Here is a 23,056-nt window from a genome sequence, read left to right as displayed (position 1 = left end):
AAATCAACATTACAAAGTTGAAAAAACAAAAAATTGATCATTTTAACTTTCTATTTTGAAACAGTGGCCCCATATATTTGTTCAAAAACCTCCATCACAGCAATGTGAGCGAGAACCGTGGGTCAGCTCCTCCTATGCACACCCAGCGCTGGGATCGGACTGCAGCCTGCGCATGTGCTGGCCGGGAACCAGCCGGTGACGTTTCGTCCCCAGGATGACACTCAGCCGACTGAGCCACCCCCGCCAGGGCCAACTTTACTTTTTAGACACACAGTTTGAAAAAGTTAAATTATGATGGACTAAAGGGAAAATAGTCTCATTTGTTAGGAGAGATTAAAAAATAAAAAAATATATAGACAAAATAGTAAATCATAAAATTTGATTAAAGTAATGTAAGGTATTTCACTTATTTAAATTAAGAAAACATCCAAAAAGGCATTTTATATACAATCAGAAGTAAACAATTTAAAAGACAATGAACTATATCATATTTAAATAAACACACAAAAATAGATATATTTAGATGATGGTTTTAATTTCCCCAATAATCTTCATGAAGGTTTTGTTTTTGATGGCACCGGTGCTTTTCCTTTATGCTTAGCAGCCTTTTCCATTTTTATCTGTAAATGTAAAACATTTGTTGGTAGAATAATTTGTACAACATTCTAAAGAAAGAAAAGGTTGGACATACCTCACTTGGATTCATGTTTGACTTCCCACAGCCACATCACACAGTCATGTAGCAGATAGTAAGCTACTGAATACTAATGCCAAAATCTGAGAGGTGAAGGGACCTGATTGCATTTTTAAAATACGGTTTGAATTCAACTTTACAACTTTAATAAAAAGAATGTATAATAAGTACTCCTTTGGAGAAAATGAATAAACATCATTTTAAAGGCCATTCCATATTATTTTCTAAAAGCTGAGATACCTAACCTCCCATCAGCCTAAACACATTCCCTTACTGAACACACCTAAGCCACCGAGCTATTTCTGGAATGTGGGCTGCTTGAAGCGCAGTTTCCTTGGTGTTCTCATTCCCACATGTGCTCAGTTCCCTTCCTGAAAGCTGCCTTCTCCACTGAAACTGCAGCCACGAAGCTGGCATGCCTTAAGCAGCAGCCTTCCCACCCTTTAGAAACGTATAACCCTTTCCATTGGTGGGAAAAAAACAACAAAAACAGAGAACACAAAACCCACCTGCCTCTTTTTTTTTTAATATATATATTTTATTGACTTTTTACAGAGAGGAAGAGAGAGGGACAGAGAGCCAGAAACATCGATGAGAGAGACATCGACCAGCTGCCTCCTGCACACACCCCACTCTGGGGATGTGCCCTCAACCAAGGTACGTGCCCTTAACTGGAATCGAACCTGGGACCTTCAGTCCTCAGGCCGATGCTCTATCCACTGAGTCAAACCGGTTTTGGCCCCACCTGCCTGGTACTGCCACTCACACACCCATCCCCGGAGGCAGCACCACCGCCTCACTCCAGGCAAGGGAAGGCTGAGGAGCACTGGGGCGTGGCAGCTGCAGGCAGGGCCTCCTATACCCTCTACGTTGACAGGAATATACTATCAGGAAACCAGCCTTCCCAATCTCATCAAGTTACAAACAATGACTTCCTAATAATAAAATTGGATTAATCTCATCTGTCTCTTCCCGATTTTCCTTCTTGCTCCTGTTCCAGTTGATTGAGTGCCTCACTCAGAGGCCATACCCTCATATCACTCTTGCACACTGTCAGTCACAAGGTCATCTGAAGGGCCCCAAAGGAGCACCCTATTCCAAGGCAAAGATTACAGGCTTTAGGGTCAGAGGGAAGAGAACTCAAGCTGCCATTTATTAACGATACAAGGCAAGTTATTTAACCAATAGTTTTCTCATTTGTGGGAAAAAAAGGTCATAGTAATAGTTATATCTCAGGGTTGTTCTAAAGGTGTAAATAAGATCGTATATATAAAAATCAATGCCCTAACCAGTTTGGCTCAGTGGATAGAGCATCAGCCTGCAGACTGAAGGGTCCCAGGTTCGATTCCGGTCAAGGGCATGTACCTTGGTTGGGGGCACATCAACAGTAGGAGTATGCAGGAGGCAGCTGATCGATGTTTCTATCTCATTGATGTTTCTAATTCTCAATCCCTCTCCCCTCCTCTCTGTAAAAAAACAATAAAATATATTTAAAATAAATAAATGAAGATCAACATACTTAATAAGCACTCAACAAATACTAGTCTCCTTTCCTCTCTCATTTAGGACCAAGTGTTAGGTTTATAGCAACATTAAAAATTAGGAAAGATCCTAAACACACAAAAGTTAAGGAAGTGTTTGCTCATTGAAACACAGGCACGCCTCGTTTTATTGTACTTATCTTTATTGTACTTCACATATGTTGCTTTTTTTTTTTTTTTTTTTTTTTTTTTTTTTTTTTTTAACAAAATGAGGCAAGACCTCCGCCAGCAAAAGCACTGCTGCTCACTTCATTGCGGTGCTTGGTTTATTGTGGAGGCTGGAAAACCAAGCCTGCAATAGCTCCCTCCAGGTAGGTCTGTACAAGCACAGCATGACTCTGTAAGTGCTCTAAGCCCATCAGATCCCATTCTCTAATCCCCCCTTTTCCCTTAATGGGGCCTGTCTTGCTTTTTTGGAATAACAGAGGAGCACTAACAACGTGTACAGTGTATGTCAACTCAGAAGTAATTTAAGTCTGAGCTGCTCAGTTTTTATACTCTACTAATCACACAGGCTGGAGAGTTTATAAGCTGTATCTCCTAAATCCATAAATCACACAAGGCAAAGAATTATAAGCGACATCTCATAAATCCATAAATTCTAGGTCTAGCTATAATAAGCAGTCTGGATGGTTATAATAAGCAGCCTGGTGGGCCAGGTATATCCTCCAAAACATTCACAGATAAGAATTCCCGTCCATTATCTTCCCACAAGCAAATCCCACTGGCATGTTTTCAAGGCAGCCCACACTCCCTGGACTTCTGGAGGAGGGAAGGGAGAAATTCTGGAACCCTGTCCCTCATAAGCATATGAGGAGAAACTAAAATTCAGCTGTTAACGTGTGTGTTTCAAGAATAGAGCTTGACTTAATTAAAAATTTACCCTTCATGATGTCGCAAAAATCACCTTTTCTTTTCTCACTCTGATCATGTCATCTCCCTCCTGGGTTCCTGCCTTGCCCTTTTCCCTTAAACCAGAGCTGTCCCTTAGACCTGTCCAGGAAGGAGCGACTGGCCCCGTGTAGCTAGAAATGTGGCTAGTGTGACCGAGGAAGTACATTTTAATTTATTTAATTTAGACTGACAGAGTCACGTCTACGACACAGTTACAGAACATTCCCACCCCTGTGGGAACTTCCATTCCCTAGCTCTTTCTTACGTCATACGGGGACTCTCCCTGCTACTTCAAAATTCTTCACCAGGGAAACCAAGCTTATCTCTGTCCCCTACTCACTTGCTCTTCTCTTGGAAGGCAATTTATATAGTAGCCTTCTTTTTCTTCATCTTTTTGTCTAAGAGTTATTAGGACAAAAAGTGACAAGAGTGTCTTTTCTCTCATGGCACTTATTACCTCGTTGGAGGGATTAAAAATGCCCGCAAGGCAACTATAAAATAATCCTAAAGAAAGCACTTTGAGGAATGTGCCATAAGGCTGGGTAACACCCCCTAAACCTCATTAAGCCAACATCCTTTCATCCATCTATAAACAAAAAACGAAACTCCCAAATATGAACACTGCATGCAACACATCAAATGTGTAATCAGATGACACGTGTGAAAGGAGTATCAATGATGTTTATTTTTTTCCATAAATGTTTATTGAAATCACATTATGTATAAGGTGCTGTACTTAGTTCTGATGAGTAAAAGACTATACTCAGCCCTAAGGAGTTTACAGTGCGGTGGAGAACTGATGAACACTATCGTTCCTGAAATCTAGGAACACTTTGATACCATAGTTGTTGAGCCCTAGAACACGCTAAAATGCATGTATGATTCATGTTCTGTTTCTTAAAGGCTATTGGGTAATTTTAACTTCACTATGGGTATACCTAGAAGTCGCTAAGAAGAAGAACCACTACGTATTATGAATTCAAGACACACGTCATTTACAAATCTGCTGATGGTTGACGGTGATTACTGACAATTTTATTTGTATATTTGGTCAATCTTAATGAGCTCCATAAATTAACGAGTATATTATCATATTACTCATCAGTCCTGTTTCTCTCCAAATTGTTCTAAATAAGCCCCATGGCCTAACACCACCTATAAGTAAAGACTTCATAAATTATCTTTCAGGACAATCCACAATCAGCATTTAATTGTTCTATGGTGTCTCTGGTATAAGCAAGTGCTTAATGGAAGCAGATTTCTCCACAGACTTACCCTTTCCTGGTATCGTCTTTCAAAGAAAGCCATGTCATCCTCCTCCGGCCTTCTTAAGGAAGAAACTTGACTACTTGTACCTACTAATGAGAAAATAAACAATTCTAAGTAATATATTCCCATAATCATAAATTTTCCTGGAATAAAAACAGAAAGAAAACTTTCCTCCTATCTGGTGGTGATTTTTTCATTTTTCAAACCAGAAATGGCCTAAATGGAGAATTGATCCTACTACTAAATTCTTTTTTATAAAGCAGAGCATCATAACACAAAAGTAACTTCCACTATCAAACGTTCAGCAAATATTCAACTGGTTCATATTAAATAGCACAATGTAGCTTTTTCATATAAGAGCACTAGAGCATGTGCTGAAAGAAACTTGTAATTGCCTCTGAAGGAAAATCTGGTTTTCTTTATAGGTACACCAAGAGCCCAGTTCCATGGGAAAGTTCACCTTCGTTTCAGGTGAATGTCTTGGTTGGATCCCTTCACATCCAAAACAGAGCATCTATCTGAACACCTGTTCTCGTTTTTAAAACACATGAATGGCCCTAACCGGTTTGGCTCAGTGGATAGAGCGCCGGCCTGTGGACTGAAGGGTCCCAGGTTCAATTTCGGTCAAGGGCATGTATCTTGGTTGCAGGCGCATCCCCAGTAGGGAATGTGCAGGAGGCAGCTGATTGATGTTTCTCTCATCAATGTTTCTAACTCTCTATCCCTCTTCCCTTCCTCTCTGTAAAAAAATCAATAAGATATATTTTAAGAAAACAAAACACATGACTGTACCCTCAACCAGCAACACAAAAACCATGTAATTCCCAATAAACACCACAGAGTATAACCACACTCTGGAGTATAACCACACTCTGTCAACCTAAAGGATCGAGGCAATTAGTCCACCCGAGGGCTCTCTTAGTCATCAAAGCAATAAGGTTTTAAAACTTCAAATTATTGTATTATCAGAATCCCCATAGTACTCAGATTTAGTCATTTTCCCCAATAAAAAATAAAGTTTCTTGCTTTTTCCTACTGCCTGGCCATTATAAAATAAAAGGATAATCAAACTGTGGATACTGGGGGCAAAGAGAGCTTATCAATGATTTAATCTGAATTCTTATTTTTCTACATTCAAATGTATTTCTCAATTTAATTCCATTACCATCTGTGAGTGCTTCTGGGGCAGTAGCTGATGCTTGAAATGCCTTTAGGAATGGGTGGTCCATGGCCGTCCCTGGAGAGTCTAACAGCTCAGGCGAGGGTGCACCTGATAACGAAGCACATGAAAAGCGAAAAATAAACCTCTATTTGTTAGGACACAAAGAAGTCATTGCAAATGTGAAATAAATGAGAGCCTATCAGAATCATCCGAAAAATGCATTCTGGCCCGGCCGGTGTGGCTCAGTGGTTGAGCACCAACCTATGAACCAGGAGGTCACGGTTCGATTCCCGGTCAGGGCACAGGCCCAGGTTGTGGGCTCCTTCCTCAGTGTTGTATAGGAGGCAGCTGATCAATGATTCTCCCTCATCATTGTTCTTTCTATCTCTTTCTCCATCCTTCTTCCTTCCTCTCTGAAATCAATAAAAATATATATATTTTAAATCCATTCTACAAAAAGGAGACTTTTGTTTTAGATTTTTACCATCCATATAAAGTAAGGGCAGAAGGGTAAAAGTGTTTTTAATTTGACAGAAAGAATGAAAAAAATAAATATAGATATAGATATATAGATATATATACACACACACATATATATATGAACAAATGTGACTGAATGTCAGGGAAGAGTGCAAAATGTTAACATAGTTATAAAACACTATCAAAAGCAAGATTTGCAATAAAGAAACTCTAGCTTAAGAGGGAAGAATAAGTGTGTTTTTACTCTATCCCTCACTCGAAAAACAACTACAAAGAGTATTTTTTTTAAAAACAAATCTTCTTCAGTGAAATGAGGAAACATCACAACCCAAAACCACAACCTAGAAAGACCAACTGCTAAATGATGGACTTTTAGGACGGAAGTGCAGAGAAAATGTATGCATAAGTGCTCTGTCTTCCTCACAGCCCTGCCCTCCCCCACACCCCATCTCCTTCCTGCGGGCAGAGGGAAAGAAAGTACACTTCCAGCCCTTCTGGCTTTGAAAGTTAGTCCTTCCTTACAGCGAGGCAGGCCGCGTGGGGCAGCTGCTCAGTGTCCCAGATGCCCCTCCGCCCGCAGCCCCCTGACCTGTGGCCGGGGGCATGGGAAGGGGCGCTCAGCAGCCAGGCCCTGTGCTTCCCTGGCTGCTCCGTGCACTAAGACCTCGAACGGCGAGGCTGACCTGGGTGGCAATCCAGGCTCTCAGCTTGGCAGCCTCACTCTGGCTCTCGATGCCTGCCACTGGCTCTGCTGAATCCCCGGAGCTCGGGGACCCAGCTCCCGCTCCGCTCTGCGGTCACCCTGCCCCTGGCGATGACAGACACCGTGGCAGGCCCGGCCTCACAGCTCGGTGCCGAGCAGGGAATTCCGGACTCCCGCTGCGACACTGAGAAGCCAAATCCCAGCCGGGTCAGCTCTTCCAGGATCTCCGTGGCTGACCAAGCAAACACCCCTTTACCTGGGTCCCCTACAGCTGAAGTCCAGACAAAAGTATTTTCTGTTTCCTCCTCACGCTCACCTTTCTTCCCCTCCCCTTCCCTCAAGGGCCAAAGGGGGCAGGGTTTCTTTATATTATAAAAATATTTAAAGGATAAAATTATAAAAATGTTTAAAAGATAAAATACTAGGAAAAATGTATATATATCAGCCACTACCAATACTACTTAATATCGTTCTAAAAGTTCCAGACATTTTGGTTAGTCAGAGTAAGAAGACTCATAAATATTGGAAGGAAGAGGCAAAAATACCATTACTTGAAAAATTAGCTGAACACTTATTTAAAAGCCCAAGTTAAGTACAGTTATGACTAGTAACAAAAGCAGCATAAAACATTTGCTTTTGAAATAGACAACAAAGAGACAGAACAACCCGGGTTGAACCAACCCTACCACTTTCTAGCTGAATAACACAGAACAAGTTTTACTGCTGTGCTGAGTTCCTCGCCCATAAAATGGGAACAGTAATAGCAGCTAACTCAGAGCTGTGAGGATTGAATGAGGTAACAGATGTAAAGAGGTTGGAACACCCGCTGCCATCATCACCATCATTATAGTTGACTATTTTTTGCCGGTGGTCATTGTGTATTCTGTAATCATTGCATGTGCCTAACAGAATCAGGTACCCATATATTGAAAAAGGATTTATTTACGGAATTTAACAAGCTACTAGTAAAACTAGTTAGAAGAGAAGCACAAATGCATCAGGGCAATCTTAAAAAAATAAAGAAACAAACGGGAGAAATTTACCAAACCAAGTACCAAAACACACTATGAAGAACAACAATTAGCTGTGACTGGTGTGGCTCAGTTGGAGCATCATTCCATATACCAAAAGGTTGCGGGTTCTGTACATACACATACATGCCTGTGAGCATGCATTATAGATGTGATTACATGCATATACATCCATGTACATATTCACACACAGAGACATAAGCCTACTAGTATGTTTCAAAAATGAGATGGCTATAATGGTAAAAGTTGCATACAATAAAATAATAGGTAAAAAAATTCATATCAAATAAAGGAAATATAATTTATTACTCAGCTATTACAATGTTGTTATGGGTTGGGATTTGGGTACAAATATTGGGGAAAAGAATGATCTTTTCTCTTGTGATTTCTAAATTTTCTGTAATAACCATCTATTGTGTAGTGGCAATTAAATCTTTTTTAAAAAATTAAAATAACCGGTTTGGCTCAGAGCGTCAGCCTGCGGACTGAAAGGTCCCAGGTTCAATTCTGGTCAAGGACATGTACCTTGGTTGCAGGCACATCCTCAGTAGGGGGTGTGCAGAAGGCAGCTGATTGATGTTACTCTCTCATCAATGTTTCTAACTCTCTAACTCTCCCTTCCTCTCTGCAAAAAAAATCAATAAAATATATTTAAATATATATATATTTAAATATATTTATATATATTTAAATATATATATTATATATTGTATATAAAGTGCTAAACAAACATAAGGCTTCACTATCATCCACACCCATAAAAACAGCATGACAAGCTCACGCTTCCGCGTCACTTACCCACTCCGCTGTCATCTAAGCGCATGTAGCCTTCTGCCAGGGAGCTGAAGCCGGTGAGGGCCCCCATGGCCGCATACGGAACGTCGCGGCCCACTGGTTTTCCTTGAGCCAGCCTCTCTTGCTTCGTTTCCACCACTGTGTCATGGGCATACGCAGGCTGGCCGCAAGCACAGGTGAAGCAGCTGTGGAATCCCGAACACTTGGAGCCTGAATCAAGGTGCAAAGGGAGGTAAGTTCTGAAATGTAGAGACTGAGCTGCCTGCTCCAAAAATGCTCAGCGTGGCCCAATCACCTGAATCTGGATTCTCTATGAGCTGTCCTCCAACCCTGATAACTGTTATCTCCAGACCCTGAACTCCTCCCAGCCACTGCTCTTACTTCTAAAAGATCCTAAAGCAGTAATGATACCAGCGGCGGGAGGGGGGGGTGGATTGGAAAAGATGAGGTCTAAAAGAAATTGGGCTGAACACTGGAGAGCCAGGAAGGCAGGCGCTTTCCTCAAACACTGAGCTAAAAGCAGGTGTGGTGGGGACAGCAGTGGCCAGGTGCCGGTGAAGAGGTCATGGGAAAGCCTCTCTACTCCCCACGAAAGCCATGTTGGAAACCAGCACACAGATGCAGAAAGGATGCGACAGAACACTGTAAAACAGCGAAAGGGGAAGGAGGCCCTGGACGGATGGCTCAGATAGCTGTGCATCGTCCCATCCACCAAAAAGGTTGTGGGTCCGATTCCTTATCAGGACACATACCCAGGTTCCGGGTTCGATCCTCAGGGTGTGTGAAGGAGGCAATTTTAAAATAAAATTTTAGAATAGCTACCCATCAAAAGTTTTTAGTTGTTTCATAATGACAATAAAACTGGTACAAAGATGCCGAAACCAGTTTGGCTCAGTGGATAGAGCATCAGCCTGTGGACTGAAGGGTCCCAGGTTCGATTCCAATCAAGGGCATGTACCTTGGTTGCGGGCACATCCCCAGTAAGGGGTGTGCAGGAGGCAGCTGGTGGATGTTTCTCTCTCATCGATGTTTCTAACTCTCTATCCCCCTCCCTTTCTCTCTGTAAAAAATCAATAAAATATATATTTTTTAAAAACTGGCACGAAGACACATTAAATGTCCAGTAAAGAAATGAAAGCATGTGGGTGGAATTGTAACGATGTCACTCACAGGCGCTGCACAGGAAGCCGGGCTGGGCGCTGTGCTGGTCGGCGAAGTGCTTGCACCGGCAGCGGACGGGCTGTGTGCCGTTCAAGGGCACGTACAGGTACGCCCTGCACAGGCAGCCGGGCACTCGGCAAGGCAAGCTGATGGGGCGCTGCTGGGGGACCGTCTCAAAGTCAGTCTTATGCTGTTTGTACCTAAGGGGGGGGTGGGGGATAAAAACACAGTGCGGGTAATGTCAGAAATCACTGTGTCTATTCTGTTAAATGCAAAGTGATTCTTTTTCATTTTATTTGTGTTTCATCGTTCTCATTGGTAGGTGAACATAAACTCCCCTACTTGCAGTATTTCTGGCAACTATATTGTTACTTTGATCGAAGAAAACTTCATTCTTGGGTTTTTATTTTTAGTAACCACGTAATATACAAGAAATATTATAAATATTATATGATTCTCTTAAAGTACATACCACTACAGATTTTTTTTTTAATGAAAGCACAATCTAAGAGTAGGGAAGGCCACCCATACTCTTATAAATTCTTTATAAAAATCCTTTTTATTAAAGTGCATTACTTGAATTTATTTTTATAGGTTAAAATACTAAGTAATTTTCTTAAATAGACTACTCTCTTCCTTCTCATAAGGTGGTATTCAGTAAAATGATATTAAATTTATTATTCTCAATATTAATCTAGGTCAGTGGTTGGCAAACTCATTAGTCAACAGAGCCAAATATCAACAGTACAACTGATTGAAATTTCTTTGGAGAGCCAAATTTTTTAAACTTAAACTTCTTCTAACGCCACTTCTTCAAAACAGACTCGCCCAGGCCGTGGTATTTTGTGGAAGAGCCACACTCAAGGGGCCAAAGAGCCGACCACTGATCTCCGTAATAGAAGTTAAAAGAACAAGATACAATTTTTCACTTAGCAGAGAGCCAAGGCTTTTTTTTTAAACTATACATAATTTACAACGCTGCCAAGAGTGTTACGGAAAAAACGAACCACCCTCGCCAGTTTGGCTCAGTGGGCAGAGCGTTGGCCTCTGGTCAAGGCATGTACCTCAGTTGCAGGTTCCTCCCTGGCCTGGGCCCTGGTCAGAGTGCAGTGCAGGAGGCAACCAATCTATGTGTTTCTCTCACATCAATGTTTCTCTCTGTCTTTCCCTCGCTCTTCCACTCTCTCTAAAAATCAATAGAAAAATAGCCTTGGGTGAGGATTAAAAACAAACAAAAAAAGAACCAATCCCATTTAATGTCTTAAGAAACTTAAATAGGTCCATCCTTTAACCCAGAGAGTTCATTTTTTAAAATATACCCTATGGGGGAGGAGGGGGAGGCAATGTTAAAATATGTACACAGATAATAATTTAATAAAAAATCATAATAATAAAATGAAATAAAATATACCCTAAGAAAGTAATTCCATGTTTTGTGTGTGTGCATAAACATAGTATTAGCAACAGTGCTTACAATAGCAAATATATATGTATACACCCAAACATATATAACCACACCCACACACACACCCCACTAATAACAAAGGCATGATTAAGTAAATTACAAAACAATAGCTATCAAACTTTTTACTAGTGAAACCCTTCCTTCAAATAAAATCTTTTACAGACCATAATATATAAAAATAGATGAAAGCAGAATTGGTTGAAGCAAGGGAAAGAGCCAGAATTAGAGTCTGCCTTCCCCCAACCTACCCTTCCACCAGGCACGCCCTGAGCCACTCACACCCCTGGGGACGCACAGTGAACCAGCTCAAACATCCGGCAGGTATTAAAAATCTTGCTTATGATTACCACATAATGTGAAAACAAACCTCTGTGATTCTGTCATGAAAAACTGGTTCAATTTTTATACTCACAATTAACTAAATAAATGATGTAAATAAATTATATGAATGTAATAAAATATATTAACAGCAGCTGGCTTTGGGTGGTGAGTCTTCTTTCTACTTTTCTATATAACCCTCTATATTTTCCTTAATAAACACGTTTCACTTTTATTATTGGGGGGAGGCTTATGTAGCAGAGACCTGAGTTCTGGCACTTAAGAACTTTTCCATCAAAGTTGGGTACCCTGCCAGTGTGGCTCAGTGGTTGAACGTCAACCTATGTGCCAGGAGGTCATGGTTTGTTTCATGGTCAGGGGCACATGCCTGGGTTGTGGGATCCATCCCAAGTAGGGGCTGTGTAGGAGGCAGCCAATCAACAATTCTCTCTCATCATTGATGTTTCTCTCTCTGTGTCTCTCTCTCTCTCTCTGAAATCAATAAAAATATGTATATTTTTTTAAAAGTTGAGTTGGGTCCATTTAGAAGGTTAATGTCATGCTGTATAGATAAGAGACGGGCACTAAATCTGTATAAGAATAAAAATTAAAACTAACACAAATTCGTCCATTCTGAAAGACACCAGTGTAACTCACATTGTCCTTTCCTCCCCAGTATTTTCAGTTGGAGTTGCTAACTCAATTTCAAATCAATCTACATACAACATTACTCATCCAAGCAACTGCCTAACAACCGCCGGCACACTGCGAGTCTGTAAACAGCAACTCTACACACGTCTCCGGGCGATGCTCCTCCCACGGCCGCCTGGGCACGGAAAGTCAGAGCTGTCACCTAAAAACACACCACGGCTCCCGTGACTTGTTTCCGCGAAGCAGCTTCGTCCTTTCGAGCTTCGCCGCTGTGCCCTGGGCCCGCAGTGACATGTAAAGCAGAACATGACACACACGGCCATCGGCAAACTCAGGTACAGGCAGCGCACCTCAGGGCGTGGGGCCTCAGCTATTTCCTCTGCTCCGTGTGCGTTGCTTGGAAACGGACCAAGCCTAATAAAAAGCTGTGAGCTCAGTAGCTTTTGTTTGTCTAAAGAAAGGCAGGGACAAAACGTGCTTCTTCAAGTACAGAGTGAGGTGAGGGAATGGGAGGAGAAGTGCTTCTCTGTGCAGATTGAGAACCTGGTGGCTGTGGGTCAATCCAGCAGTCCTGCAGCCTGAGGCCCCGTCCCCAGCCCCCTTATCCAGACAGCGTGCTCCCAGCAGTGCTCCTAGCCTCAGCGAGAGGCCCCTGACAAAGCCAGGGCCATCGAGACTGTTTTTACCAAAGGCAAGAGAAGAGATCCTTAAGGTCATGGACTGGACTGAGTTCTAATAGGAAATAATAGAGTTTTTAAATTACATTTAAAAGAATTTTAGATAATTCCTGGTGTATAACACAGAGGCCTATTGAAATGTTACTCCATTATCACATGTAATGTTACTCACAGAAGGAAGATAACGTTCTGCTACAGTTTTATATTCTCTAATCACCAGAGAGCTTAGCAATAAACTATCTTACCTGTGTGTGCAAAAGCACAGCGTCTCTGGGCCCACGAGTTTACAGTCCATCCCAGTGGGGGATCTCCAGCTCACGAACAATCTGTTCTGCAAGCGCATGGGTAAAACTCGTCTCTTGTATTCCTCATACTCTTCCGGAGTAAAGAGTTTCCCTCCATCGTCCTCACCCACAATCCTACAACAACAAAACACTTCTCTTAAGCCTCGGTTATTTATCTTCCAGCTTAAAAATACTATACTCTAAAATTCTTTGGAGAGCCACATTTTTAAAACTTCAAAATAGACTCGCCCAGGCCGTGGTATTTTGTGGAGGAGCCACACTCAAGGGGCCAAAGAGCCGCATGTGGCTCGCGAGCCACAGTTTGCCGACTAGGGCCCTGGGAGCCTGTGGGAGACAGGGCCCTCAGGTCCACTCTGGACCATGAATCTGCACCTGCATCTGGCTGAGTCCCATGAGGACTGTGGGAGGCCATAAAGCGGGAGCTGCACTGGGCCAGGACTTAGCTATAAGAGACCTCTTTCCTCAAAGACCTGAACTGATCTTTAAGTTCTTTTCAGTGCCTGCTGGTATACTTCTTGGAAGCTATAATGACGTGAAACGGCTCAAAAAACGATCTCAGAATAAAATGTCCCTTTGTCCTTTTTACTATTGTGGACCTAAATTATTTGAGGAAGAAGGTTGTGATGGTTCCATAGCTTCTGAACCGGTTTTATTTATCTTCCCCAAGCTAACGGCTTGAACGTATGGAAGAAGGTATGGATTGTAGAACAAATTCTGTGGCATTCTGCAAACAACACTTTTCAAGAGGGATGGAGGCATTATTGCATCCCACAGTCCTCACAGGACTCAGCCAAATGCAGGTCAGATTCATGGTCCAAGAGGACCTGAGGGTCCGCATTTCCCACAGGCTCCCAGGGCCATAGTTGGCAAACTGCAGCTCGAGAGCCACATGTGTCTCTTTAGCCCCTTGAGTGTGGCTCCTCCACAAAATACCATGACCTGCGCGAGTCTATTTTGAAGTTTTAAAAATGTGGATCTCCAAAGAAATTTTAATCGTACTGTTGATATTGGCTCAGTGGCATAAAGGGTTTGCCAACCACTGCCCCAGGGGCTTCCTACTGGGCTGGTCCCCAGTTGCTACACTTTGAATCGCTGCAGGCTCTAACTCTCAAAGGGGGTTGTTCCAGGTCATTTATGTTGGGGGGGGGAGAAATAGTTTTCCACCAGCCCCTAACATATTTGGACCAAGCAAGGGACTACAACGGATGCCCACCATCTGCATATCTACACATCCACCCACCTAAGTTACCAGTCAACAGCAGCGCCCGGCAACCTGGTCCCAGTGGAAAGCCGTGGTGGCTAAGGAGCCAGTTCTGGGGAGGAGTGGGGGGGGGGGGGGGGGAGTTGGGGGAGGGTGTGAGCTGTTCTGGGCACAGCATCCGGGCATTACCTGGACCCACCCGAACCCAGAAGGAGGCCTGGCCCATCATCCATCACGCTCCTCGCCCTCCTCCTGGCTCGGCTTTACCAGGCATTTCCAGGCGTTCCCCAGCCGGCGGAGCGGGCGGCGGGGAAGCCCGTGGTACCCCGACACCCCTGGGTTTCGCGGTCGGAGCTGTGATTCCGTCGCTGCCCAGTTATATACACACCTTCCCCCCGCTCCCACCCCGCATCCTCCCGCCGTGAAATCCCAGCTCCCCGCGTCCCCCAACCGCCACGAACCCGCCCTGGGGCCCGAGAGAAGAGCCCACCGGGCGTCGCAGGCGCACCAGACCTGGTCCGGGCCCCAGGCGCGGCTGCGTGTCCAGTTTGGGGGGGAAGACTGATCCCCAGAACCCCGAGACTCCAGCACCAGCCGCGGTCCCCCCAAACCAGCGCCTCGGGACGGGAGCACGTTTGCTCCTCCGCTACACCAACATGCAAACGTCATGTCTGCTCCTCTGCACCGGCCGGGTTCTCCACGCGTCACTCTCCCCTGCCCTGGGGGTGGGGGGGGGGAAGCATTGGGGGGCTGGACCTCTGCGTAAACCTGCGTCCATCACCCTCTGGACTCCAGAGTCTGGAGGGTGGAGGCGGGCACCCGGTCCATGGCCTCGGAGGAGACGCCTTCGCTCAGTGTCGCTGCGATGTTTGGTCTTTAATGACAGGAGGAAGCCTCCCAGCAGCCCGCCCGGGACGGACCCGCTCACCTCCGGTACTCCAGGTAGTCGTCCACGGCCGCCGCGCCGCCCGCGGGCAGCGTCAGCCGCTCCATGGCCCGCGGGAGCCGCTCCGACCGGCCGCGCCGAGTGGACCGCGGAGCTCCGAGCGGCCCCGCCCCGGCCTGGCTCCGCCCCCGGCCTGTCCCCGCCCCCAGGCCGCGCCCCCGCCCGGCCGCCTCCGGATTGGTCCGCCCCGCCTGGCCCCGCCTCTCCGACCGCGCCCCCGCCCTCGCCGCTCCGGATTGGTCCGCCCTGAGGCCGCGGTGACGCCGCAGGGCGCGCGCTCCCACCTGGCGGCCCGCGCGCACGCGAGGAACTGGCTTTCTGCAAGCACAGCCCCGCCCCCCCGGGGAAGCCGTCCACCGCCCGCCGCACACCTTGCCCACCTCTTTCCGGCGGGTCTCCCGGTAAAGTGGCCTGGACCAGGGAGTGCAATTCCTTGTATATAAAGGACGCAGGGAGCATGGATTGTCTCTTTGCACAGTGTAGAGAAGGGCCTGCCTGCCCATAATCTCCAGCCCCGTTTTCCAAACGGGAATTTAAAGAACAGTGATGGAACCTGGCCAGGGTGGCTCATTGGTTGGGCATTGACCTTGTACCCAGGTGGTCCAGGTCAGAGCACACGCCCAGGTTGCAGTTCCATGCCCAGTAGGGGGCGTGCAGGAGGCAGCCCATCCATGATTCTCTCTCATTATTGATGTTTCTATCTCTCTACCTCTCCCTTCCTCTCTAAAATCAATTTTTTTAAAAAAAAAATTTTTTTTAAGAAAAACAGCGATGTAAAAGCAATACCGGTAGTCCTTGGTGTCACCTTGCAGTTTGGTTGTAAACCTACATATTTGAAGAAAGTGAATTGCGGGTTTAAGCAGGGGAAAAGTAAAAACAATTTAAACTTAAAAAAAAAACTAGAAATATTCAACACAAAGTCCTTTTTAAAGTTGAATTACCAAGTGATTGTTAATTTGGCCATAACTTGGGTTAATAACCTGAGAAGGGGGTAGGATATCCATCGCTGGTCACGAGTCATTAAACTCCGATGCTCCCTGAAGATCACTTGACCTCTCTCTATAAATTACCTGGGAGGGAGTATCCGCAAACAAGAAAAATAATTCTTTGAGCTGCAGTATTCTCTCCTGAAGAATCCAGGTCCCAAAGGCAAACTATGTTGTTTTTTTATTGTGGCTGAGCTGTTTCAAAGTATCACACATTTATAACATTTAAAGCCAAATACTCCAAAAAAATAAATAAGGACATTCTTCTATCTAAATAAAATTGTATTATTAGTCCAACAAAATAAAAATAGCTCCTGAGATGAATCTCAGACCTTTCTATAGTTAAATTTACCCAGGTCCTCAACCTGTTCTCTGAGCACAATGGGGTGGCTATTTCAAAGGAGGGAAGTATTACGACCGTGCATTGCTTGTTACCTGTCCTAAACATGAGGGAACATGGAGACATCCAATCAAATCTGTTACCGGTGAGAATGTGTACTCCTGAATACACACATGCACTATGTTACCAATCTGATAACCTATTAGGTCTAGTAATAATTAATGTCGTTTTCTAATACTTTTTAAAATCGAATTTATTTAAACAATACAACAAAATTTAATCAAAAATATAGTTGCTGTTGTTTTCTACTACTTGTGCCCAACGCTTAGGAAGCATTTTAATCCCTCTGTTGTAAAATTCTTGTGATTTTGATGCCAAAAATTCGGTCAGTGCATTTTTGAGGCATTCTTCATTATTAAATTTTTTTCCAAGAAGAAAGTTTTGCAAAGAATGAAACAAATGGTAATCGGAAGGGGCAATATCAGGAGAATATGCAGGTTGAGGGAGAACTTCCCATTCCAACTGGCGCAGTTTTTCAGCAGTGATTCTTGCAGTATGCGGTCGTGCGTTATCGTGGTGAGAATTACGCCCTTCCGATTGATCAGCGCGGGTTCTTTTTCTCTTAAAGCTTGGGCTAACCTTTCCAATTGGGCACTATACACTGCACTTGTAATGGTTTGGTTAGATGGTAAAAGTTCATAATGAAGAATTCCTTTAAAATTCCACCAAACACACAACATCACTTTTTTCGCATGCAAGTCAGGTTTTGGCGTGGGCTACGGAGCCTCATTTTTGTCCAACCATTGAGGCCGCCTTTTCAAATTAACATACAGCACCCATTCTTCATCTCCGGTAACAATTTGCTCTAAAAACGGCAAACGGTTTTGACGAGAGAGGAGCAAACTGCAAATTGTGACTCTTTGATTACGGTTGTTGTCAGTCAACTCATGAGGAACCCATTTTCCAAACTTTTGGACTTTGCCAAGTGCACGCAATTGATTGGAAATTGTTTTCTGTGAACAATTTTAAGTTGTCACAAGCTCTTGTTGGGTAATTTGAGGATTTTACACCAAAAGAGCTTGAAGAGCTTCTTGATCAAAATTGGACACACGGCCTCGACCACTCTTGTCATCTAATGAAAAATTTCCCTCGCGAAATTTCTCAAACCAACGCTGGCATTTTCTGGCGCTAACTGCATCTTGACCAAGAGCACTACAGATGTTCTTTGCAGCCTCACTTGCTTTTCTTTCTACTTGGAACTCGTAAAGCATGCAGTGCCGAATATGCTCTTCATCCGCCATCTTCTTAGCCCTAGTTTTGCAACAAAAACCAAACCAAACACAAACTTTTTCAAGCAAAACTTGTTAATTGCACTTCACACGTTCTGTAGATACCACGTGTTTGAAGGTTATGTCAATACAAGTCAACGCCAAGCAAGATTTTAAACGAATGTTTAAAAACGACATTAATTATTACTAGACCCGATAGATGGCCACTAAGTGACTGAGGGGCGGACAACCCCCTGGACAAAGAGATGGAGCAGATGGCGAGAGAATTCATCATACTCAGAACATCATGCAATGTAAAGTCATGAATTGTTTATTAAATCACTTATTTCTGGAATTTTCCATTTAATATTTAAGGCCCGAAGTTGACTGGATAACAAACTGTGGAAGGCAAATCATAAGGGAGTACTGTTGTATAATATATGGTATAAAATAGGCTGGGCAAAGCCTGGCAATAGAAAACAGGGCTGTTTTATACTGTGGCCAGCTCTGGGCTCAGCTTCATCTGTTTGGAATGGCAAAGGGCCGCTGCTGTGACAGTTAGGACACTTTCTGCCTGGCCCGCACACATGCCTAATCCCCAGCAAGAACAACCAGCTATCTTGGTTTTGCAGAGGCAAAGGGTAATACTACTTTCCATCTGGCCTTCTGGTGTGTTCGAACCCAATTGTCCTCACCTGGCACCAGGATATGAGGAGAAGGTAGTGGAAGGGACAGCTTAAATCTTCCTGGTGGTAAAAGCAAGGACCAAGCTCATCCTTTCCCTGGTCAAGTCACCTGAATCCTAATCAACAACAAGGAAAACTTCCCCCTTTCGGAATTGGCCTAGGCTTCCTTTAGCCCCAGGAAAAGCTAATCTTTCTAGAAACAGAGGGCAGAGCAGCCACTCCGGCCATCTCCCAGCCCCTCAGCTGAAGGCTGCGTCAGAAGAGTCACTTGCTTTCATCAGAGGAAGGGCTTTTTCCTGATAGTAACCGGGGCACTCAGCTTTCTCCTGTTAGTAACCGGGGCACTCAGCTTTCTCCTGTTAGTAACCGGGGGCACTCAGCTTTCTCCTGTTAGTAACCGGGGGCACTCAGCTTTCTCCCGTTAGTAACCGGGGGCACTCAGCTTACTCCTCTTAGTAACCGGGGGCACTCAGCTTTCCTGTTAGTAACCGGGGGCACTCAGCTTTCTCCTGTTAGTAACCGGGGGCACTCAGCTTTCTCCTCTTAGTAACCGGGGGCACTCAGCTTTCTCCTGTTAGTAACTGGGGGCACTCAGCTTTCTCCCGTTAGTAACCGGGGCACTCAGCTTTCCTGTTAGTAACCGGGGGCACTCAGCTTTCTCCTGTTAGTAACCGGGGGCACTCAGCTTTCTCCTCTTAGTACCGGGGCACTCAGCTTTCTCCCGTTAGTAACCGGGGGGGCCACTCAGCTTTCTCCTGTTAGTAACGGGCACCTCAGCTTTCTTTTCCCTCTTAGTAACCAACGTGGCACTCATCGTTTCTCCCGTTAGTAACCGGGGGCACTCACTTTCTTCTCCCGGTTAGGTAACCGGGGGCAACTCAGCTTTCTCCCGTTAGTAAACCGGGGCACTCAGCTTTCTCCCGTTAGTAAACGGGCAACTCACGTTCCTCTGTTCGGAAACGGGGGCACTCAGCTTTCTCCTGTTAGTAACCGGGGGCACTTCACTTTCTCCTGTTAGATACCAGGGCGACTCCAGCTTTTCTCGCTTAGTAATACGCGGGGGCACTCCTCTGCACTGATGAACAAAACCACCATCTTGTTTTTTACAAGTTATATTTAGGAAAGAAGGTAAAAAAATTAAACAATGTTGAGAGGTAGAAAGTATTTTTTACTTAAAACTCTCACTACTCATACCACTTTCTTTGGGAGAGTTTAATACCAAGAACCACTTATTCCCTTCTCCCCATTGATTTTTAGAGAGTGGGAGGGAGGGAGGTGAGAGAGAAAGAGAGAGATACATCAATGTGAGAGAGAAACACTGATTGGTTGCTTCGCACATATGCCCCGACCAGGGCCAGGGATAGAACCTGCAACCCAGGTACATGCCCTTGACCCAGAATTGAACCTGTGACCCTTGGAGGGCAGGGGAAGGGGGGGGGGGTCCTTAAAAAAAAACAATCACCCAATGATCCATTTGTAAAACAAAGAGGTTAAAAGGAGCAAAACAATAGACCAAGAGTGTGGTCTTGCATACCATTTTGTCTAGCCTCTAGGAAGTAGGAAATGAAATATTTTGGTCCCAGCAAGTCCCTAAGCTAAACCTGGCAAATAAAACCTTGGCACCAGAGAACTCCCAGGAGTGATCTGAAAATGCTCGGAATCCCAGGGTGGGTGCGGAAATGGCCTTGAGGGCAGACTGAGAAGACTCTGTTCACCCTGCAGAATACACACTCATTGGTCCCTACCTTCTTCCCTTTATGTCAAATGTGAGAGACGCTATGTGGCAAGTTCAAGCCACAAATATTTCAATAGCATACCCTGGTGCTTCCAACTAACTCCCCGGGAACTGATTCGTCTCCCATCACCCCAACCCAGCCATCTTTGAGGGGGCTACCCCAATGCCTGAGAGCCCAATGCATCAGTGTGACGTCTTTGCACTCGACCCCTTGAGGACAAAGCGAGGAGTGGACAGAGAAGCATTTCTCTCTTGGATCAGCAGAGCTGCTAGTAAGGCCTGGCAGTCAAGAGCACGGACTGAGACAGATCCTTCTGGGTGTGAATCTCGGCTATGGTCTCTAAGGTGTAACTGTAGCCCTCTTTCCAGCGTCTCTGTGAGACACTCCCTCACTAACCGAACCTACCTCACAAAGTCTCGAAGATTAAATGTGATTTCGAAGAGCATGGCACAGGGCAGAGCCTGCGTAGATGCTTAATAATTGTTGTGGGTTTTTATATTTTATTGATTTTTTACAGAGAGGAAGAGAGAGGGATAGAGAGTCAGAAAAATCAATGAGAGAGAAACATCGATCAGCTGCCTCCTGCACACCGCTTACTGGGAATGTACCTGCAACCAAGGTACATGCCCTTGACCGGAATCGAACCTGGGACCTTTCAGTCTGCAGGCCGACGCTCTACCCACTGAGCCAAACTGGTTTTGGCTTGGGAGATATTATTAAAAACAAATTCTCCAAACCCTTCCTGCTCTAAATCCTTCCTCCTGGAACACTTTCCTGTTTTGAAACGTTTTAGTGTAATATGCAAGACACAGCCCTGCTCCAGGAGGCGGCGCCAGAGGCCTTCCTTACCCGGCGAGGTCCCCGAACTGTGCCCTCCGGCCCCAGCCATCGGTCAAGGCTGTCAGACCCCCAGTTCAAATGTGAAGAGAAGAGTAAAGGTACTTTTCCCCTCCGTTTCAAATTCATGAAGATGACAAACAAGCAAACAAAACAAACACATTTATAGCAAAATTAAGCATAACTTAATGTTGTGTGTAAATTCCTAAGAACTGGTGGTGCAAAACGTTTCATTTTTTCAAGTGCTGATATCCTATCTACCATAGCACCTCCCCATCCTCCCCCAACCCAAAAGACTCCTCATAATCATGGTTTATTTGTCTAAAAAAATCGGTAGAGCCAAAACTGGTTTGGCTCAATGGATAGTGTTGGCCTGTGGACTGAAGGATCCCGGGTTCGATTCCGGTCAAGGGCATGTACCTGGGCTGCAGGCACATCCCCAGGGGGGGGAGGGGGGTGTACAGGAGACAGCTGATAGATGTTTCTCTCTCATCAATGTTTCTAACTTTCTAGCCCTCTCCCTTCCTCTCTGTAAAAAATCAATAAAATATATATTTTTAAAAATTGGTAGATACTAAAGATAGTGTGAATAGATGATGTAAGCACCCAAGAAAGTTAAATGAAAAATAATGGTTTATTCACATGAATGATACTGCTAAATCAACACTTAGAAGCAACGTGAAGTTACACTTGACCTAGGAAGGCCTCACTGAAGATCCTAAACTCACTCTGAAAAAAATGTTTAAGAGATGCTGGCATTGGTAAAATCTAAAACACTAATTAAAAAAAAAAAAATCTTTATGGTTAACTGCCTTATCTTAATATACACAAATATTACTGATTCATTTTAAATCAGAAACTGTAAGTATACAAACTTGATCTGATGAAAGCACAAGTCTGACCACTGACCAATCCCCTCCCAGCTCTCTAATCCAATCCTGGAGTAGCCGCTGTACAAAGTGTCCCAGGCTTTTTCCGACTATGCTGTACACATCTGGTCATGACATTAAACAGGTTTGAGGATGGTTACCTAGCATAGCACAATAGGAAGAGGACAGGCCTCAACTTGCTCCACACCTAGGTCTAAATCTTTTATCTGCAACCAAAACGTCTAATTGAGTGAAAGACGATTATCAACTGTGACATTGCCAGAATAACAGAACAACCATGAAAGTAATGTAAAGAAGTTCACGATAGGATGCACAAAAAGAACGTATAGTATAAAATTTTAAAATATAAGTAAAGGTATAGATGCACAGAGCAGAAAGTGTAAAAGGTTTAGTAACTCATTTTAACAAATGTTCATCAGGCATCTATGCTGTGTCGGACGCGTTGTAGATGCCCAGGTTTCACAGTGAATGGAATGAAGTGCTTGCTCATGTTCTAAGAAGCATCAGGGGGAAAAATTAATATACAATTTAATGTTATATGCACCACAACTGTGAAAAAAAGGAAAAAGGGTAAGAATAATGTTAGAGGTATGCCATTTTAGGGAGTGGTCAAAGACAACTTCCCTTAAGAAGTACCATTTGAGCCCTAACTCAGTGGATAGTGTGTTGGCCTTCAGACTCAAGGGTCCCAGGTTCAATTCTGGTCTAGGGCATGTACATTGGTTGTGGGCACATCCCCAGTAGGGGGTGTGCAGGAGGCAGCTGATTGATGTTTCTCTCTCATCGATGTTTCTAACTCTCCTTCTTCCTTCCTCTCTATAAAAAAATAAAAAATAAATCAATAATATATATATATATTTATTTTTTTTAAAGATACTCTGAAATAAATTTGAAGATTTCTAGTATCTTTAGTGATGTCTTATGTGCTAATAACCAATTAAAATTAACTTGCTGCCGAGACCGGTTTGGCTCAATGGATAGAGCGTCGGCTTGGGGACTGAAGGGTCCCGGGTTCAATTC

At 44.2% G+C, this 23,056-nt stretch overlaps 1 protein-coding gene across 3 annotated transcripts; it reads right to left on the bottom strand.

Annotated features, from left to right (window-relative positions):
- Positions 1-517: 517 nt before the first annotated feature.
- Positions 518-15,401, bottom strand: FAM221A (family with sequence similarity 221 member A). Of its 3 annotated transcripts, none has more exons than XM_036453798.2 (7): positions 15,276-15,401; positions 13,087-13,260; positions 12,367-12,440; positions 8,573-8,779; positions 5,564-5,668; positions 4,405-4,487; positions 518-620 (listed from the first exon to the last, which is right to left on the bottom strand). In XM_036453798.2, exons 1-7 carry the CDS (start codon positions 15,338-15,340, stop codon positions 552-554), a joined length of 777 nt encoding a protein of 258 aa, XP_036309691.1. In that variant the 5' UTR covers positions 15,341-15,401; the 3' UTR covers positions 518-551. The 3 variants fall into 3 exon arrangements, with proteins under 3 accessions (XP_036309691.1, XP_036309690.1, XP_045443152.1); XM_036453797.2 differs by lacking the exon at positions 12,367-12,440 and adding an exon at positions 9,740-9,930; XM_045587196.1 differs by lacking the exons at positions 518-620; positions 12,367-12,440 and adding an exon at positions 9,740-9,930 and having other exon boundaries at positions 5,499-5,668; positions 15,276-15,373.
- Positions 15,402-23,056: the final 7,655 nt, after the last annotated feature.

The sequence above is a fragment of the Pipistrellus kuhlii genome, unplaced genomic scaffold (genome assembly GCF_014108245.1).
Source record: "Pipistrellus kuhlii isolate mPipKuh1 unplaced genomic scaffold, mPipKuh1.p scaffold_m20_p_26, whole genome shotgun sequence".
In the NCBI taxonomy this organism is placed as follows: domain Eukaryota; kingdom Metazoa; phylum Chordata; class Mammalia; order Chiroptera; family Vespertilionidae; genus Pipistrellus; species Pipistrellus kuhlii.
The sequence above is the reverse complement of the archived record's forward strand: the minus strand, read 5'-3'. Positions and strand labels throughout refer to the sequence as shown.

Bases quoted from the DNA above. Each gene is read 5' to 3' on its own strand.
- FAM221A (XM_036453797.2), bottom strand. From the start codon at position 15,340: ATGGAGCGGCTGACGCTGCCCGCGGGCGGCGCGGCGGCCGTGGACGAC. The intron at 13,261-15,275 runs GTGAGCGGGTCC...TTGTTGTTGTAG, and splicing joins GACTACCTGGAGTACCGGAG to GATTGTGGGTGAGGACGATG. The intron at 5,669-8,572 runs GTAAGTGACGCG...CTTCGTTATCAG, and splicing joins CTTAGATGACAGCGGAGTGG to GTGCACCCTCGCCTGAGCTG.